Here is a 14,224-nt window from a genome sequence, read left to right as displayed (position 1 = left end):
ATCTTTGTTTTACTGAGGTAGTTCTGCTTGTTGTTTGAATGTAAACTGTTATGTTCTGTAGTGGATAGTTTTTGTTGCAACTCCAGGGAATAAATTGTTGCGTCAAGGTATGGTTATGATTTGTAGTGCTGTTATCTGGTCAATATGGAGACATCAAAACAGAATGATCTTTGATAATGGAGTTTATGATATTACTGGTCTGGTGGATGAAATTAAAGTTGCCTCTTGGAAATGATGGATTTGAAGATCGAAAGCCGCAACATGCTTGTTTTATGAATGGAATGAGGAGCCAATTATGAATGGAATGAGGAGCCAATTATGAATGGAATGAGGAGCCAATCATCTGTTTGAAAAGATGATAGCGTGAAGGAGTGGAGACACAATGAGTTAAATTTTGGTTTGTTCCTAACTTTAGTTAGCTGATGCTTTGTTTATTTCGGTGAAATCTGTGTTTGTTTATTTAGAAAATACAATTCTGATAAACAATCCTTTGTCCCGGCTGGATTCTTTTGTTTTTAAGTATATTTGGAAGAGTGGTGTTCCGTCTAAGGTGAGTGCCTTGTCTTGGCAAGTATTGTTGGATAGAGTACCTACTAGAGCAAATCTCAGTCGCCGAGATGTAATCCGTGTTGACGAGGCTGCTTTCCCCATGTGTGATGTTGTTTTGGAGTCGTCGCAGCATCTTTTTTACATTGCAGGCTTGCTGCTAATATTTGGTACGGCATAACGAGGTGGTTAGGAGTGGTTTTGATGCTCCCCCCTTCTGTGGTTTTTCTTCTGGTGTTGTGTTTTTCCTGTATTTTGGTTGTTCCTTTTTTCCTCCTTATTTTGAGTTGTACAATTGGGCACAACATAGATGCTAGGATAAGACCAAGAAGTGAAAGAAAAACATTGATCAAAAGTTCATTTCAGTAGATGCAAACCGAAATTAATCAATTTTGGTACCCATGACTTTTATGTTTCCACATCTAGCGCTAATCTAGTGCTGGAGAATGTTTGATTTATTTTGCATCTTTTGCGGGGGTTTGAAACCTCCTCAAAATTAGTGCAGTAAGAACACAACATACCACAGTTGCTTAAAACCCCCGCAAGTATGACATAGAACCCCCCAAAATAGGTTTAAAATCCCCGCAATTAATCACGTTATTTTTTTGTAGCGTTTCCACCATTTCGGTAGTTACGTACCAAAATAGTCTTGTTTCGTATTGCAGGTACCAAAATAGTTTTTAAGGGCAAATTGGTCAAGACGGGGGGCCTGGAAGTATAATAGGAGGGTCTAAAAAGCAATTTTCACTATTCTTTCTCAATTTTAACGCGCTTCAAGGTTTTAATGCCCTCAAGCTTGGCAACTCCATCAAACGCGTCCGACAAGTTCCTCTTAACGTTAATATAAGTAAATTCCAAACAACACGTACTTATGCAATGATAACTCCATCAAATGCAAGAGGTTGAGAATCTTCCACGAATTCATCATCACTATTGTCGGTGTCAACATCAATAACTTCCGACATAGTCTACAATAACAATGAATATCAGCTTATAATAACAGAATATGAACAGAGACAAACACATGATAGCATATCTAAATTTACAAAATTAACTCAAACATGGTTTACCTTAATGGGAGTAAAACATGGGCCTTTAACACAAAAAGTCTCAATAATTTTAGAATCGGAGCACACACATTTAACCCTAAAGGCCCCGTCAAAGATTTTCATATGCTTCATTCCCTTCTCAATGATAAATAACATCTTACCAACCAGTCCCTGAAATTCAGCAGGGTGTGACTTATCATTGCATACCTGCGCAGGAGAAGATTTCAACATCACAACTATAAATCATTAGGCATAGGAAGACTTATAACAATGAAATATTCCTTTGCTTTTCCAACAAAATCAGCACACAATTTCTCCATGATATAACTCATGTTTGAATCAAATATAACAAACACAGAAGCAGCATCACCATCAGAGACTTCGACCTTCGTTTTGAACCTATAACGCAAAACATAATTTGAACCATAAGCTTATAAACTGTCAGAAAAACAAAAACAACATCAGGGTGTTTATGTTTAATATCTAATATAAAGTACCTTGGCACAATGTGAAACACGTGTTTGGAGCATCCATTGCAAAAGTATGGCCCAGAATCAGGAACGACAGATCTATGGCACTTACACGCGGGATACCACCAATCCTCCCCTTCGACAATTGAGGTAACAACCCCATAGACAGCGAAGATACCATCTTCTTCCATATCAGCAAGCTCGGACACTTTCTTTCTGGGATACATACGCAGAAAATCTTCATCCATTGAAGGTTTAGCACTTCCACCGATAACAGGTACTTTTGTTTCCACCTCAATGCCATGGACAGCAATGCTGCGAATATGAATTTTTTTCATTACTGATGATACAATTGAAAACCAAAAACAGAACAAAGAAACCACAAATATATATTACAAACCTATTCCTAAATTCAATAGCCTCAGGGATATCAGGATTTATTAATATCTTAGTAGTGTTGACGACATTTTGAATAGAAGCTTGATCTACACAGCAAACAAAAAGAACGTTAACATAAGTAAATTCCAAAGAACACATACTTTAATGGTGTCAATCAATATTACCTCTAAAAATCTCAACTTTAGCAAATTGGATCACCACAACAGTCAACAGGGAATCCTTCACCAGTCTTTCTCATTTTGTTATTTAGCTAATCAACATAGTCCCCGAACAAAGCACATTCACGTTTCCCACTATTTAACATAACATGAATGTAAACTCATGTCAAAACATCTACGATAAAACCATATAACAGACACAACGACTAAAAGTATCACAACACAACATAAGTAGCCGATTAAAAGAATTCAATTATACCTAGCATCAGTTAACTCAAACACGACCATCTTGGTTATCTTACCCTTCCTAACATATTCCCTTTCACCAGAAATCCCAGTCATCAATCTTAAGCTGAATCAAAACATGAACCTGAAGGCGAAGTTCCATTGAATCAAGACAATGTCTTACTGAATGATGTAAAGAAGTCAGAAGAGGAACCTAATGGTTTGTTAGAAGATGCAGTAAATTCAAATAAGGAGCAGCCAAATGAGGAGATTAAGGTTGCAGATGCAAAAGAATTCATCAGGCCAGGCTGAATCAAAACATGAACATGAAGGGAAAGTTCCATTGAATCAAGACAATGACAATGTCTTACTGAATGATGTAAAGAAGTCCGAAAAGGAACATAATGGTTTGTTAGAAGATGCAGTAAATTCAGATAAGGAGCAGCTAAATGAGGAGATTAAGGTTGCAGAGTCATTGCAGATACATAAGAATTCATCAGGCCAGGCTGAATCAAAACATGAACCTGAAGGGAAAGTTCCATTGAATCAAGACAATGTCTTGCTGAATGATGTAAAGAAGTCCGAAAAGGAACATAATGGTTTGTTAGAAGATGCAGTAAATTCAGATGAAGAGCTTAAGATTGCCAATTATTTAGAAAATGAGGTAACATCAGATGACAAGTTCAAGGTAACTGGTTCACCACAAAATGGTGTACACACAGGAAATACACTTGAGGTCCCTAGTACCTCAAAAATGGAAGGGGCAACCGAAGTGGAAAACAACCCTCCGAAAAACTTGAAAGAACATGAGAAGACTCTTAATCCTGGAAATAGTGATGGAAAAGACACAGTTGCTATGAGTACAATTACAACTTCCTAAAATCATTCTTCAGAGAGTTTTGAGAAACTGCAAGGAAATGATGTAGAGCAAGGTTCGTCTAAGACAGAGAGTACTCTTGAAGTTGATCACAAAAAGCATGCAACGACACCAGATGACGAACCTGATTGGCGGCAAATGTTTTTGAATGGAATGCAAGATAGAGAAAAAGCTCTTCTAAATGAGTACACTAATACTCTTCGGAATTACAAAGATGTGAAGAAGAGGCTCACCGAAATAGAGAACAGAAATCTAGACAACCACTCGGATTCTTGCTTGAAGTCGCAGTTGAATGAACCGAAGACATCTAATTCCATGAAAGACCAAGAGATAAGAATTTTACATCAGAAACTTAGTCTTTTCCAGAAAACCTTGGAGGGAAATGCGGACTTGGCTGACTCAACTTCATCTCTGCCACAAGAACAAGAAGAACGTGACATTGAGAAACTTCTAAAAATTGATGAACCTTCATCTATATCAGCTATTGAAGAGAAGTTCAGATTCAGTATGGATGAAATTCTAGAAGAGAACTTAACTTTCTGGTTAACAATCAGTACAACTTATGCCGAGATGCATAGGTTTGAAACCACTATTAAAGATTTGCAATTCGAGGCATCAAAACTTGACAAAAAAGGGAAGTCTTCAGAAGGTAGTGGAACTTCAGCGCAATGTTTAAAATCAGATGCACGGCCGATTTACAAACACCTGACAGAGATCCAAACTGAAATAACAATCTGGCTGGAAGAATGTGCCTTACTGAAAGAAGAACTACAACGTAGATTCTCGTCTTTATGTGTTATCCAAGAGGAGATAACAAATGCATTGAAATCCAGTGCTGAAGATGATGATCTCAGGTTCACAAGCTATCAAGCCTCCAAGTTCCAAGGTGAGGCTTTGAACATGAAACAGGAAAACAATAAGGTTGCTGATGAACTTCAAACAGGTCTAGATATTGCAACATCTCTTTCACTTGAAGTTGAAAAGGCACTTGTAAAGTTGAATGATCGATTTGAGTTGTCAACTTCAAAGAGACAAGAAAGTGGAAACCTAAGACAGTCAGAAAATCGAGCCAGGGTTCCTCTCTGGTCATTTATCTTCGGCTCCAAACCAAAGAAACAATCCATATTCTCCCTCATGAACCCTGGCATGCAAAAGAAGCTCAGGGCTGCCAAGGATCAGACTCATGCATAAAATATTTTCCTAGTTTCCTATTTGTTTCTTTGAACATTCATCACTTTTTTTAAAAAAAATTATCAGTTCCATTAGATAGTGGATTGAGAGTGTCTTTTGACCCGAAAGGAAAAGATTCATTTTTCTTTTTTTTATTACTTATCCATAACTGTAAGCAGGAAGTATGGCAAAATGTAGTCTTTGGTTTACTTCGTAGTGTTTTGAGCTCTCCTTTTCAACATTTATCAATGATTCCGTTTTCCCTCTTAGAAAATGTTTTCTTTAATACCAAACTGCCTGTAAATGAAATCTGTTGAAGACATAGTAAGATTATGATATCCTTAATGAAAGTAAAAGTAAGTAAATATACTATGACAGAAGCACACTGCACATGGACGCATGCATACATCCAAATTCAATTATTACTATAATATTAAAGTTAAATATATTTTGGCACCTATAAAATAAATAAATTTCCGAAATATGACTTTGAGCTCTGTAATTTATTATTATTATTATTATTATTATTATTATTTCCATTCCTCTGAAATCTAAAATCACATTCTGTGATATACAGTATTCATTTTAGAGGTTAATGGAATTATTTTATGTAGTTACATATTATAGTTTGCATGGCTATTTACAGATTAAATTAATATTCCTTGTAAAATTTGTTGAAATCTAAAACTAACAAACAATATAAAATTAAGATTTTCAATACTGTGATAGAACCATGGGCATTTAAATGTCTCTAGTCCTGCTATAACAGAGAGATGAGGTGACTATCGGCAGGATAAGATATTAGACTTGAAGCCAAGACTTATTACTAGTTATTCTAGGAAGAGGAAATGTGGGGAGTGAAAGTAAAACTAACCTCTAAGCTGCCAGGTTGGTTAGTATGTTGTAACTTGTACTGACTGAGCCAAGAAGAGGTTGTTCTGTTAGGCATGATGGCATACAGGTTGACTGGCTGGATTGGGGATGAATCCTTAAGGAGCCCCTTGGACCATTGTAAGAGACACAAGCTCCTTTTCTGTGAATAATTACAAACATAACCAGAACAATTCATGGTGTTCTATCAATAAGCTTTCTTATTACCTTTTCAATATGATAAGCAAGACTGACAACAGGAATATGGAATTGAGTAATCAGGTACTAACAATTTCTTGGCTTGCAATTCAACCTCAACAATAGCAGAAGTGGTAGTTACTAATCCAAATATTAAATGAAAAAATTAATCATTAACCTATTAAGTGGTTAACACAATTGACATAAATAATGATTTCGCAAGTAAATACCAAAATTAACACAAAAATGGCTGATATCCCTTCTGTAGGGTCTAATTCATTTGGAAACTACGATATAAAATCCAAACTGTGAGTGTAATAATGCAACATAATTAGCATTCCCTCTGAATTACATATATTCGCAATATAAGGTTATCCTATTTTCCATTTTACTAAACCTCTCTTGCCACTTGTACTACAGCCAAATAACTTGCTACAGATATAGGTCCTCTTGCTGTTCACTCAAATAAGGCAAAGAAATAACACTGTTCTAAACAAATCAAGCACCAAAACCTGGTGCAATTCCACCTTGAGAGTAGACATTTCCATATGCTATCTGCTGACTAGGTGACTACCTTCTGGGAAAAGAGATCCTGGTTCTTCACCTGGAGACTACCCTGTTGGAGAATCCATCAACCTTAGTAAAAGTTACAGTAACATAAACATCACATGCTCTTCTTAGCATCTTGCGGGAACTGCACCACCATGAGCCCAAGCAAATTTGATGCAGGACCGGGAAGCCCTTGTTGGGAAGAAAAGGAATCAAGCAAGCTTTATAATAAATTTACATCCACATCGACAGGAGAAAAATCATTATCCATATCTTCTGCGGCATGTGATGTTCCCTGAAAGTAAATTTTTAAAAAAACATCAGTCACATATATTAACGTTTAGAACATTCGTTACGTGCAAAAAGCCAAAAACCTAAACAAAATACCCCATCCTTCTTTCGAATTTGTTCATCGGCTCGAACAAAACTTTTCTGAAGGGTTGTTTCCTTAAGTTCTTCATTCATAGCATCAGAATAAGGCCGCATGAAAGTATCCTCTTCATCATTATCCTCAGCAGATTCAATCCCATCACTCTCATCATCAGAATCATCTATATAATTGTCAATAAAAATATCAATTAACTCGCTAGTCCTACAGTAGTATACAAAAACCAAGGTATCAGTTGTTTATGGTTTAGCATATTTCATACAGCTCACAGCATCGCAAACAACTAAGAAAATTTATTGGTCTATGTTACACTGCTCAATAACAAACTAGAAGAGATAATCAATGCCCAACTTCAAACCAAATGGGAGCCCAAGTGTGTGCACACGAATATCATAAAAACATAAATGTGATCATGCAATGGACCAATGGTCATAAAACAACTCTATTACCAATAACCCATTGGTCATAAAACAACTCTATTACCAATAACCCAGTCTCTTATTTTTTAGCAGATCAAAAGCACCTTTAAGAATACAAATATTTTTTCTTTTTTAATTTAGTACGTCAAACTTTATGACCGTTTTGTCTATGTTATTTGACTATACACCATTTTTAAAGAATATTATTATCACTGTGTTGCCATATATTCTATAAATATTCTTTGAGTACTAATTACTCCACCGATATACCCACCTCTATCCCGTAGATAAATTGACGACTGACTTAAGAAATTTGGTGATCAATTCCCATCAAGGTTTGTCGTGCTTCTTAAAAATTCAAAATAAATTTTGTCCAATACAACTTGATAAGAAATATAACCACTTTAGTAAAAAAAAAAAAACTGCACAACACAGAAATTACCTACTATTAACAATTAATTATCATCTACTCCCTCCGTGGTAATATATAAGCAAAAATCATCTTTTTAGGTTCAATATATTTGATCTATATTATAGGTCAGATATATTAATTATGCAATGAATCTAGAAAGATGATTTTTGCTTATATATTTTCACGGAGGGATACAATTATGAACTTTTTTCTAAATGAATATCCTATATATGTAGTTGAAATCAAACCTTATGAACCGTAGGTCTTTTATTTTTTGTTTCGACAATAATCAATTGTTGTGAATTCGTCGTAAAATCACACCAATAAATGAACTTGATGTGTGGAGCAATAGAACGGCAACCAAATAACAAGTGGAATAAGCAATAATAATAATAATAGATAAAAGGCATGACGAACATAATAGAAAAGAAACCAAAAGGACTTAAAAGGCAGCGCTTTGAGGGGCTGCAACCTTCCTACCAACAGAAGAACCCTTAATAGTTAATACCCCCGTTCTGCTTAGACTTCCCAAGTTTTCCCTTATATTTCAAACCAATTCACCCATAATCTCTTATTGTGTTTCCACTCAAATTCTATTTCAAACCAATTCCCTTAGTGTTTCATATATTGTGACGACAATAGAAAAAATTAATTAGTAATAGGAAATGGAATAACCACTACACAACATCTTTTTTTATAACAAGATATCAGCACCTACTTTACCATAACTCTATCCAGTTTGGGTTAAAAAAACGCATAACTTTGTACTAAAGTACTGCTTATAGTATTATAGTAGAACCTGTTAAATAAGCTGCAGTGTTATAAGTGGGGTCTAAAGTAACAAGGTTAATTTGGATAGGCACTTTGAGAAGTACTTATTGATGAATAGAATGTCAATGATTTAACAAGGTTAATTTGGTCAGAAATTAAATTATTATAAAAATAGATACCACCAAAATATATTTTAGCTTTCACAAAAACATGTTTTGGAATTCTGATTTTTAGGTTATAAAAATAAGCCCAGAACAGGTTTTTTGGAGTACATAATAAAAGTATAAAACTTATTTAATAAGCTCATTCAAGCAGGGAAGAAATACTTCATAGTTATTTATTTGCTACAATACTTCATTGGTACTTATTGCAGTAGATAAGCCTAAAGAATCTGAAATTTAATCTCATCCAAACAGGACACTGTTGACTTGTCTGAATCTCAGTCTTGATCAACAGGTTGGAGTTTTGGAATTGGACCTTTATAAAAATATGGAACTTGGAAGCATGCACATCAAATCAAATATGTTATGCATAAATGAACATGTAAGCAGTTAAACTGAACTGACCTGTCATCAGGAGCTTCAGCTCCCTCGTAACTTGACACCATGTCAACAAATTCCCGCATGCTTTTTACTACATCACTAGGATCAAACGCATCAGCATTTGAACCAGTAGTTTGACCCTTTTTCTCTTTCCCTTTACTTTTGTGTTTCAAGTCATAAAATTCCATCTCCTTTTGTCTTTCCATGAGAGCAGAATTTAATTCTTCCTCTCCATTGTAAAGTGAAGAATCATCATCCGATGGAGGAACCTCCTGAGCTTTAAATCCATCCACCGAATAAGGCAAAGCAAGAATTTCATCGATGCGTCTAAGAGGAGCACTCATCAAGTCACTGCAACAAATTAATACTCAACTTTCCAAGTAGCTTAGGTTCATGATTTACGCGTTTTCAACAATGGAGTTCATGACATGTGAAAAGATACGCTTACCTCCTCAACTATTCTGTAGACTTCAACAATTGAGCTACCATACCTTTGTTGGGATGACACAGGGATCCACCGCTAGAGAGTTTTACTTTGAAATGTTATCACATTCATATATATGCCAAATAGTAAGTCAAAATACAACTTCAGTTCAGTTATACTTTACATCCATCCCTACATTCTGTGATATAAATGACAATAACAGTGGCCCACAAAAGATAAGACAGCAAGCATATAAGGTACATTTGGTGCAAACAAAGAAAGAATGGGGAGGATTGAGAAATGAGAATCCTTTCATTGCAATTTGAATCAATATTTACATACATTTTTGTTAATAAGCTCACTTTAACTGTATTAAAGTGTTATCTCTTAAATCGATTAAGAGCTAATTGAACATCATATTTTTTGTAACTACTTATGGATTTTTACAAGTGCAGTAATGCAGTCTGTATTAAAAAAAATTCAACAAATGTGTCACAGTCTCTGCCCCTTCACCATAGAAAACACAGCGATGTTCTTCATCTACTCGGATAACACCATGCCGGATTAAATTCTCTCTAGTTGGCACTCTATCATGAAGGACCATCCACGCTAATATTCATCGCCCTAATGTCTCATGTCATTGCCATATTACTTAATGTCACACCAACCTAACTCCATGCAAAGAGAATAATCAGTTGTTTCTAAGGTTTTTCTATCTTCATTAATATTAAATCTCATGATTTCAGCACATGATAGCATCTGGCCGGAGGAGTCTCCAAATGAAAGGTTCACATCGACAACAAGAGAGGAATATGTTGGCACAACAACCATGCTCCTAGAAAGTGGTATTGTCCCATTAGAACTTATTTGAACCGAATCTTCATCACTCTTAAACAACACGATCCGATAGTAATCTTTGTTATATCGTGTTGAATAGTCATAACAACTATATTGGGTTATGAGACTCCCAGAGACCACCTCAGGATACACATCAACACCTCCCCTTTTGAGGTTTAAGTAAACCTTAATGTTAGCCAAAACAGCTTCAGAGAAGATGGAATAATGCACAGCTGCGAATCCATTTTGACCAAGAATAGAAGAACATAGCTGTTTCTCTTGATAAAAATTAAAACTAAGAACCCGAGCTTCAAAATCAACAAACCCTTTGATGGCTAAACGACCATCAACGTCCTCTATATCAAATTTCATTCCTAAAGAACTGAAATTCTCAAAAAGTCGAGAGCCATCTAGGATAGGTGCGGTATTCACATGTTCTTGTAACCTTAGAGCATCTCTTTCCTCTCTTTTGAATATGTAATACTTTACTTCATCATCGATTAAAACTTCAAAAGAACCATGGATTTGTATAGCCTTGGACTTTTCACGACCAATGAAGACTGAGAATATCTCCACAGCAGGAGATGGCCATGTGCAATGAGGTTTTAGATTCCTAATAAGAATTTTCGAGCAAAAATTAACTTAAAATATACCAATCTCAAAAATAAATGATCTAAACTCAATCAAATCCACCACAAATCTACAATAAAAACAAGCTCAAGCTTAACACAATACGGAGTATAGAAGTTGTTGTAAAAGCATGAATCTGTTTGTCTATTTTGCTTAATTAATTTTTTATACCATAATTAAATACATACACTAAATGACTAACAATTTTTCTGAACTTCTTATAAACCAATAGACTTTTCTCACAAGATGGATCTCTAAAATTGCAAAAGACTCAACCTAAGAAAAACTAAGACAACACACTTTGATCGAACAACAAAGAGCATTTAAAAACTTTTAGGCAAATATATATATATATATATATATATATATATATATATATATATATATATATATATATATATATATATATATATATATATATATATACACACACACACACAAGAGTTACATACCATGAAAGCACAGAGTTGGATGGCAAATCATCATCAGATTCTTCATCAGAAGACTGAAATAAGTAAAAAGAACCCATATGAGCTCCAAAAACATGACAGAAAAATAAATTAGAAAGAAAAGTACAAAAAAAAAAAAAAGAGAATAAACCTCATCTTCTCCATCGGTATCCAACTCTTCCATGTCTTTTGCGGAGATTTCTAGTAAGCTAGGAGACTGTTAAAAGACAATATAACACAAAACTTGTGACTGATGTGACTTGAAACGAATGGAATAGTAACAAATAGAACAAAACTACAATGACGACTAAAAAAATAAATTAAATACCTTACATACCCCAAAAGGGTCAGGTTCAAACCATTCGGCCTCAACCATAATAAGGAGACCCATCTCTTCTTGAAAGAATGAATCTTCAGACGTTGATCCCTCTAGTAACTCTATGGTCTCATTAAGAATCTTTCTACTTGTTCCAAATTCTGATAAATCTAGAGTGACAATAAAAGGAGCGTATGCAGGTGTAGCCAACCAACATCTAGGGATCTTTAAAAATCTTGCCTTCCTTTCAAATCCGACTCGTTCAAAATCAAAATTTTGCTTATCAAATATGACACACTCTTCGTCAATACAATTTCCATATGTATTGCCATAGCGAACGACAATTTTTCCGTTGACATCAATGTGGTCATTTACTAAGTGTCTACCAAGAATCTTGAAACTTATGCGGCACTGAACACCAAATGGAATTATGATGTACTTAAAAGTAATTTTGCCTTGAATACAAGAAATTTCCCTACATTTCACCTCTTCATAATCATTTTCAAATTGGTCCTCATCCAAACAAAAGCGCTGCTTTGCAAATGTATGATTATTTCCATCGTACAACTCCACATTTATCCAACTTAATGGTGTAAGTGTACGTGGAGGGAAACTTGAGAAATCTTGACCGATTAAACTTAACTCGGTGTTCGTCCCAACTATTTCAGCAGCATCAGGCTGACGTTTATAAAGTTCATGGACCTGCTTCGCTCCAGAATCATAAACTTCACAAATCTCCCCGTAAATAAGAAGCGGACTCCTTTTTGGTTGCACAGTCACCGATAACACTTGTACCAAAGGCCGCGTTCGAAGAGCTGCTCTCCCATTTTCCTTCTCTCTTTCCCTTTCCTCATGGCGTCCCCTAACAAAAGACTCGAACATTGACTCGCTCAGTGACTCGCCGCTCACCCGATTAAAATGACAAGCGCTCATCTTCTCGAGCTCTCCTCTTGAAACATTAGGATATTTATTAATGTACTTATCTAAATCCATAACTTACAACCCTGCATAATCAAACACAAACACAGTCAACTCATCAACAACTCATCGATCCCTCGTCGAGACAGTTTTTGTGAAAAATACTAATGGCTTACAGAGAACACAAGTTCATGATTCATCAATACTATATTCAAACATGAAAACAGACACATATGATGAATCAAATTTGAAGAAATTATAAGCAGAAATTATATTATATTATTTTGATAAATAAAAATTTATAGAAACAGAAGTTCAAATTTGAAGAAAGAGAAGCTGAAATTAGGAGTTGAAGAAACAGAAACGATGAATCAGATTAAAAGCAGAAAATAAATATCTTTTCACCGATTGAAACATCGGTTGAAACAGAGAAGAAGACACTCACCGATTGAAACAGAAATAGAAGGCGGAGAAGACGGAACAAGGCGAAGAAGCAAAAGCAGAAGGCGGCGACGGCGGTTTGGCAGACGGCGGATGAAGGTTGAAAGCAAAAGCAGTGCTGCTATGTTTTTTTTAGGAGTTTTTGTTTTTGGAATATAAGGGGATGTATTGGATTGTCGATTTATAAAGATAATTTTAATAAAAAAAAATCTTGAAGATTTTAAAAGATTTTGTGGGATTATCTTGAAGATTTTAATTGATTTTGTGGGATTATATCTTGAAAATTTTAAAAGATTGGAAAAGATTTGAAAAGATTCTAATTTCCCGTTTTTGGTTTTCACGGTACAAAGTCTTTTCGTTTTAGTTTATATACATTCTGGTGTAAAAAAACATAATACACACGACTCATATGGAAGAAGCAAAAGAAGAAGAAGAAAACAGAGAGAAAAATGAAAACAAATGATGAAAAGTGAATACCTTGCGAGAATAATCATGTTCTCTTTGAGTGAGCCTAGCGTGCGTTTTGACAAGACGAATAGTTCACGTTTCTTTGGATAGGAATGGCAATTTGACTCATACCCAATGGACACCCGCAAAAAATACCCATAACGAGTAGGGTAAAAACTCGCATTTTGGGTACGGACACGGACATGAGTAATTACCCGCAAAAAAGAACGGGTATGGGTGCGGGTACGGGTACCTTAATACCCACTCCACCTCATACCCGCATAATATATATTTATTTATTTTATATATATTATTATATAATTACATATGTATATCAATTTTAAAAAATACAACACTATTAAATTATTACACATTTTTAATAAAAAAAAAATTATTTATAACATAATACAAACACAACGTGAATATGTCAACAAAGAAATGAACTTTAACATCAAGTTAGTAAAATTTTGTTTATAATTTTGATGAATCAACATTAAAATCTTTAAAAAATAATTAATTATATTAAAACAATATGATATTTTAACTACCGGTAGATATGATTGTGTTCTTGGCACTCCAAAACAAAGTCCACATGACATGTTTCGACTATACATCTAATTTAGTAAAATAATTTTTGTACATCAAAGTTTTGATTCATCAAATATGATTTTCTTAATTTTTGTGTGTATTTTTTTAATATATTATAAATTGTAGAAGAA

General features: G+C 34.7%; 2 protein-coding genes and 2 pseudogenes across 5 annotated transcripts; 1 reads left to right on the top strand and 3 right to left on the bottom strand.

Annotated features, from left to right (window-relative positions):
• Nucleotides 1-1,340: 1,340 nt before the first annotated feature.
• On the bottom strand, nt 1,341-2,757 carry LOC123903857. 2 transcript variants are annotated; one of them, XR_006808206.1, is made up of 5 exons: nt 2,629-2,757; nt 2,466-2,550; nt 2,093-2,380; nt 1,617-1,994; nt 1,341-1,514 (listed from the first exon to the last, which is right to left on the bottom strand). XR_006808206.1 is itself a non-coding variant. In XM_045953525.1 (4 exons), the coding sequence occupies exons 1-3, from the start codon at nt 2,600-2,602 to the stop codon at nt 1,832-1,834; spliced, it is 588 nt and encodes a 195-aa protein (XP_045809481.1). In that variant the 5' UTR covers nt 2,603-2,629; the 3' UTR covers nt 1,341-1,514; nt 1,617-1,831. The 2 variants fall into 2 exon arrangements, 1 of the variants encoding a protein (XP_045809481.1); XM_045953525.1 differs by having other exon boundaries at nt 2,466-2,629.
• A 14-nt stretch (nt 2,758-2,771) lies between these two features.
• Nucleotides 2,772-4,915, top strand: LOC123904326 (annotated as a pseudogene).
• Nucleotides 4,916-6,148: 1,233 nt separating this feature from the next.
• Nucleotides 6,149-9,387, bottom strand: LOC123904325 (annotated as a pseudogene).
• Nucleotides 9,388-9,760: 373 nt separating this feature from the next.
• On the bottom strand, nt 9,761-13,538 carry LOC123903856. Of its 3 annotated transcripts, none has more exons than XM_045953522.1 (5): nt 13,063-13,538; nt 11,712-12,703; nt 11,535-11,600; nt 11,387-11,439; nt 9,761-10,917 (listed from the first exon to the last, which is right to left on the bottom strand). In XM_045953522.1, exons 2-5 carry the CDS (start codon nt 12,690-12,692, stop codon nt 10,116-10,118), a joined length of 1,902 nt encoding a protein of 633 aa, XP_045809478.1. In that variant the 5' UTR covers nt 12,693-12,703; nt 13,063-13,538; the 3' UTR covers nt 9,761-10,115. The 3 variants fall into 3 exon arrangements, with proteins under 3 accessions (XP_045809478.1, XP_045809479.1, XP_045809480.1); XM_045953523.1 differs by having other exon boundaries at nt 11,721-12,703; nt 13,063-13,215; XM_045953524.1 differs by having other exon boundaries at nt 9,761-10,891; nt 11,385-11,439; nt 13,063-13,197.
• Between the last annotated feature and the right edge of the window lie 686 nt (nt 13,539-14,224).

The sequence above is a fragment of the Trifolium pratense genome, linkage group LG2 (assembly GCF_020283565.1).
Source record: "Trifolium pratense cultivar HEN17-A07 linkage group LG2, ARS_RC_1.1, whole genome shotgun sequence".
In the NCBI taxonomy this organism is placed as follows: Eukaryota; Viridiplantae; Streptophyta; class Magnoliopsida; order Fabales; family Fabaceae; genus Trifolium; species Trifolium pratense.
The sequence above is the reverse complement of the archived record's forward strand: the minus strand, read 5'-3'. Positions and strand labels throughout refer to the sequence as shown.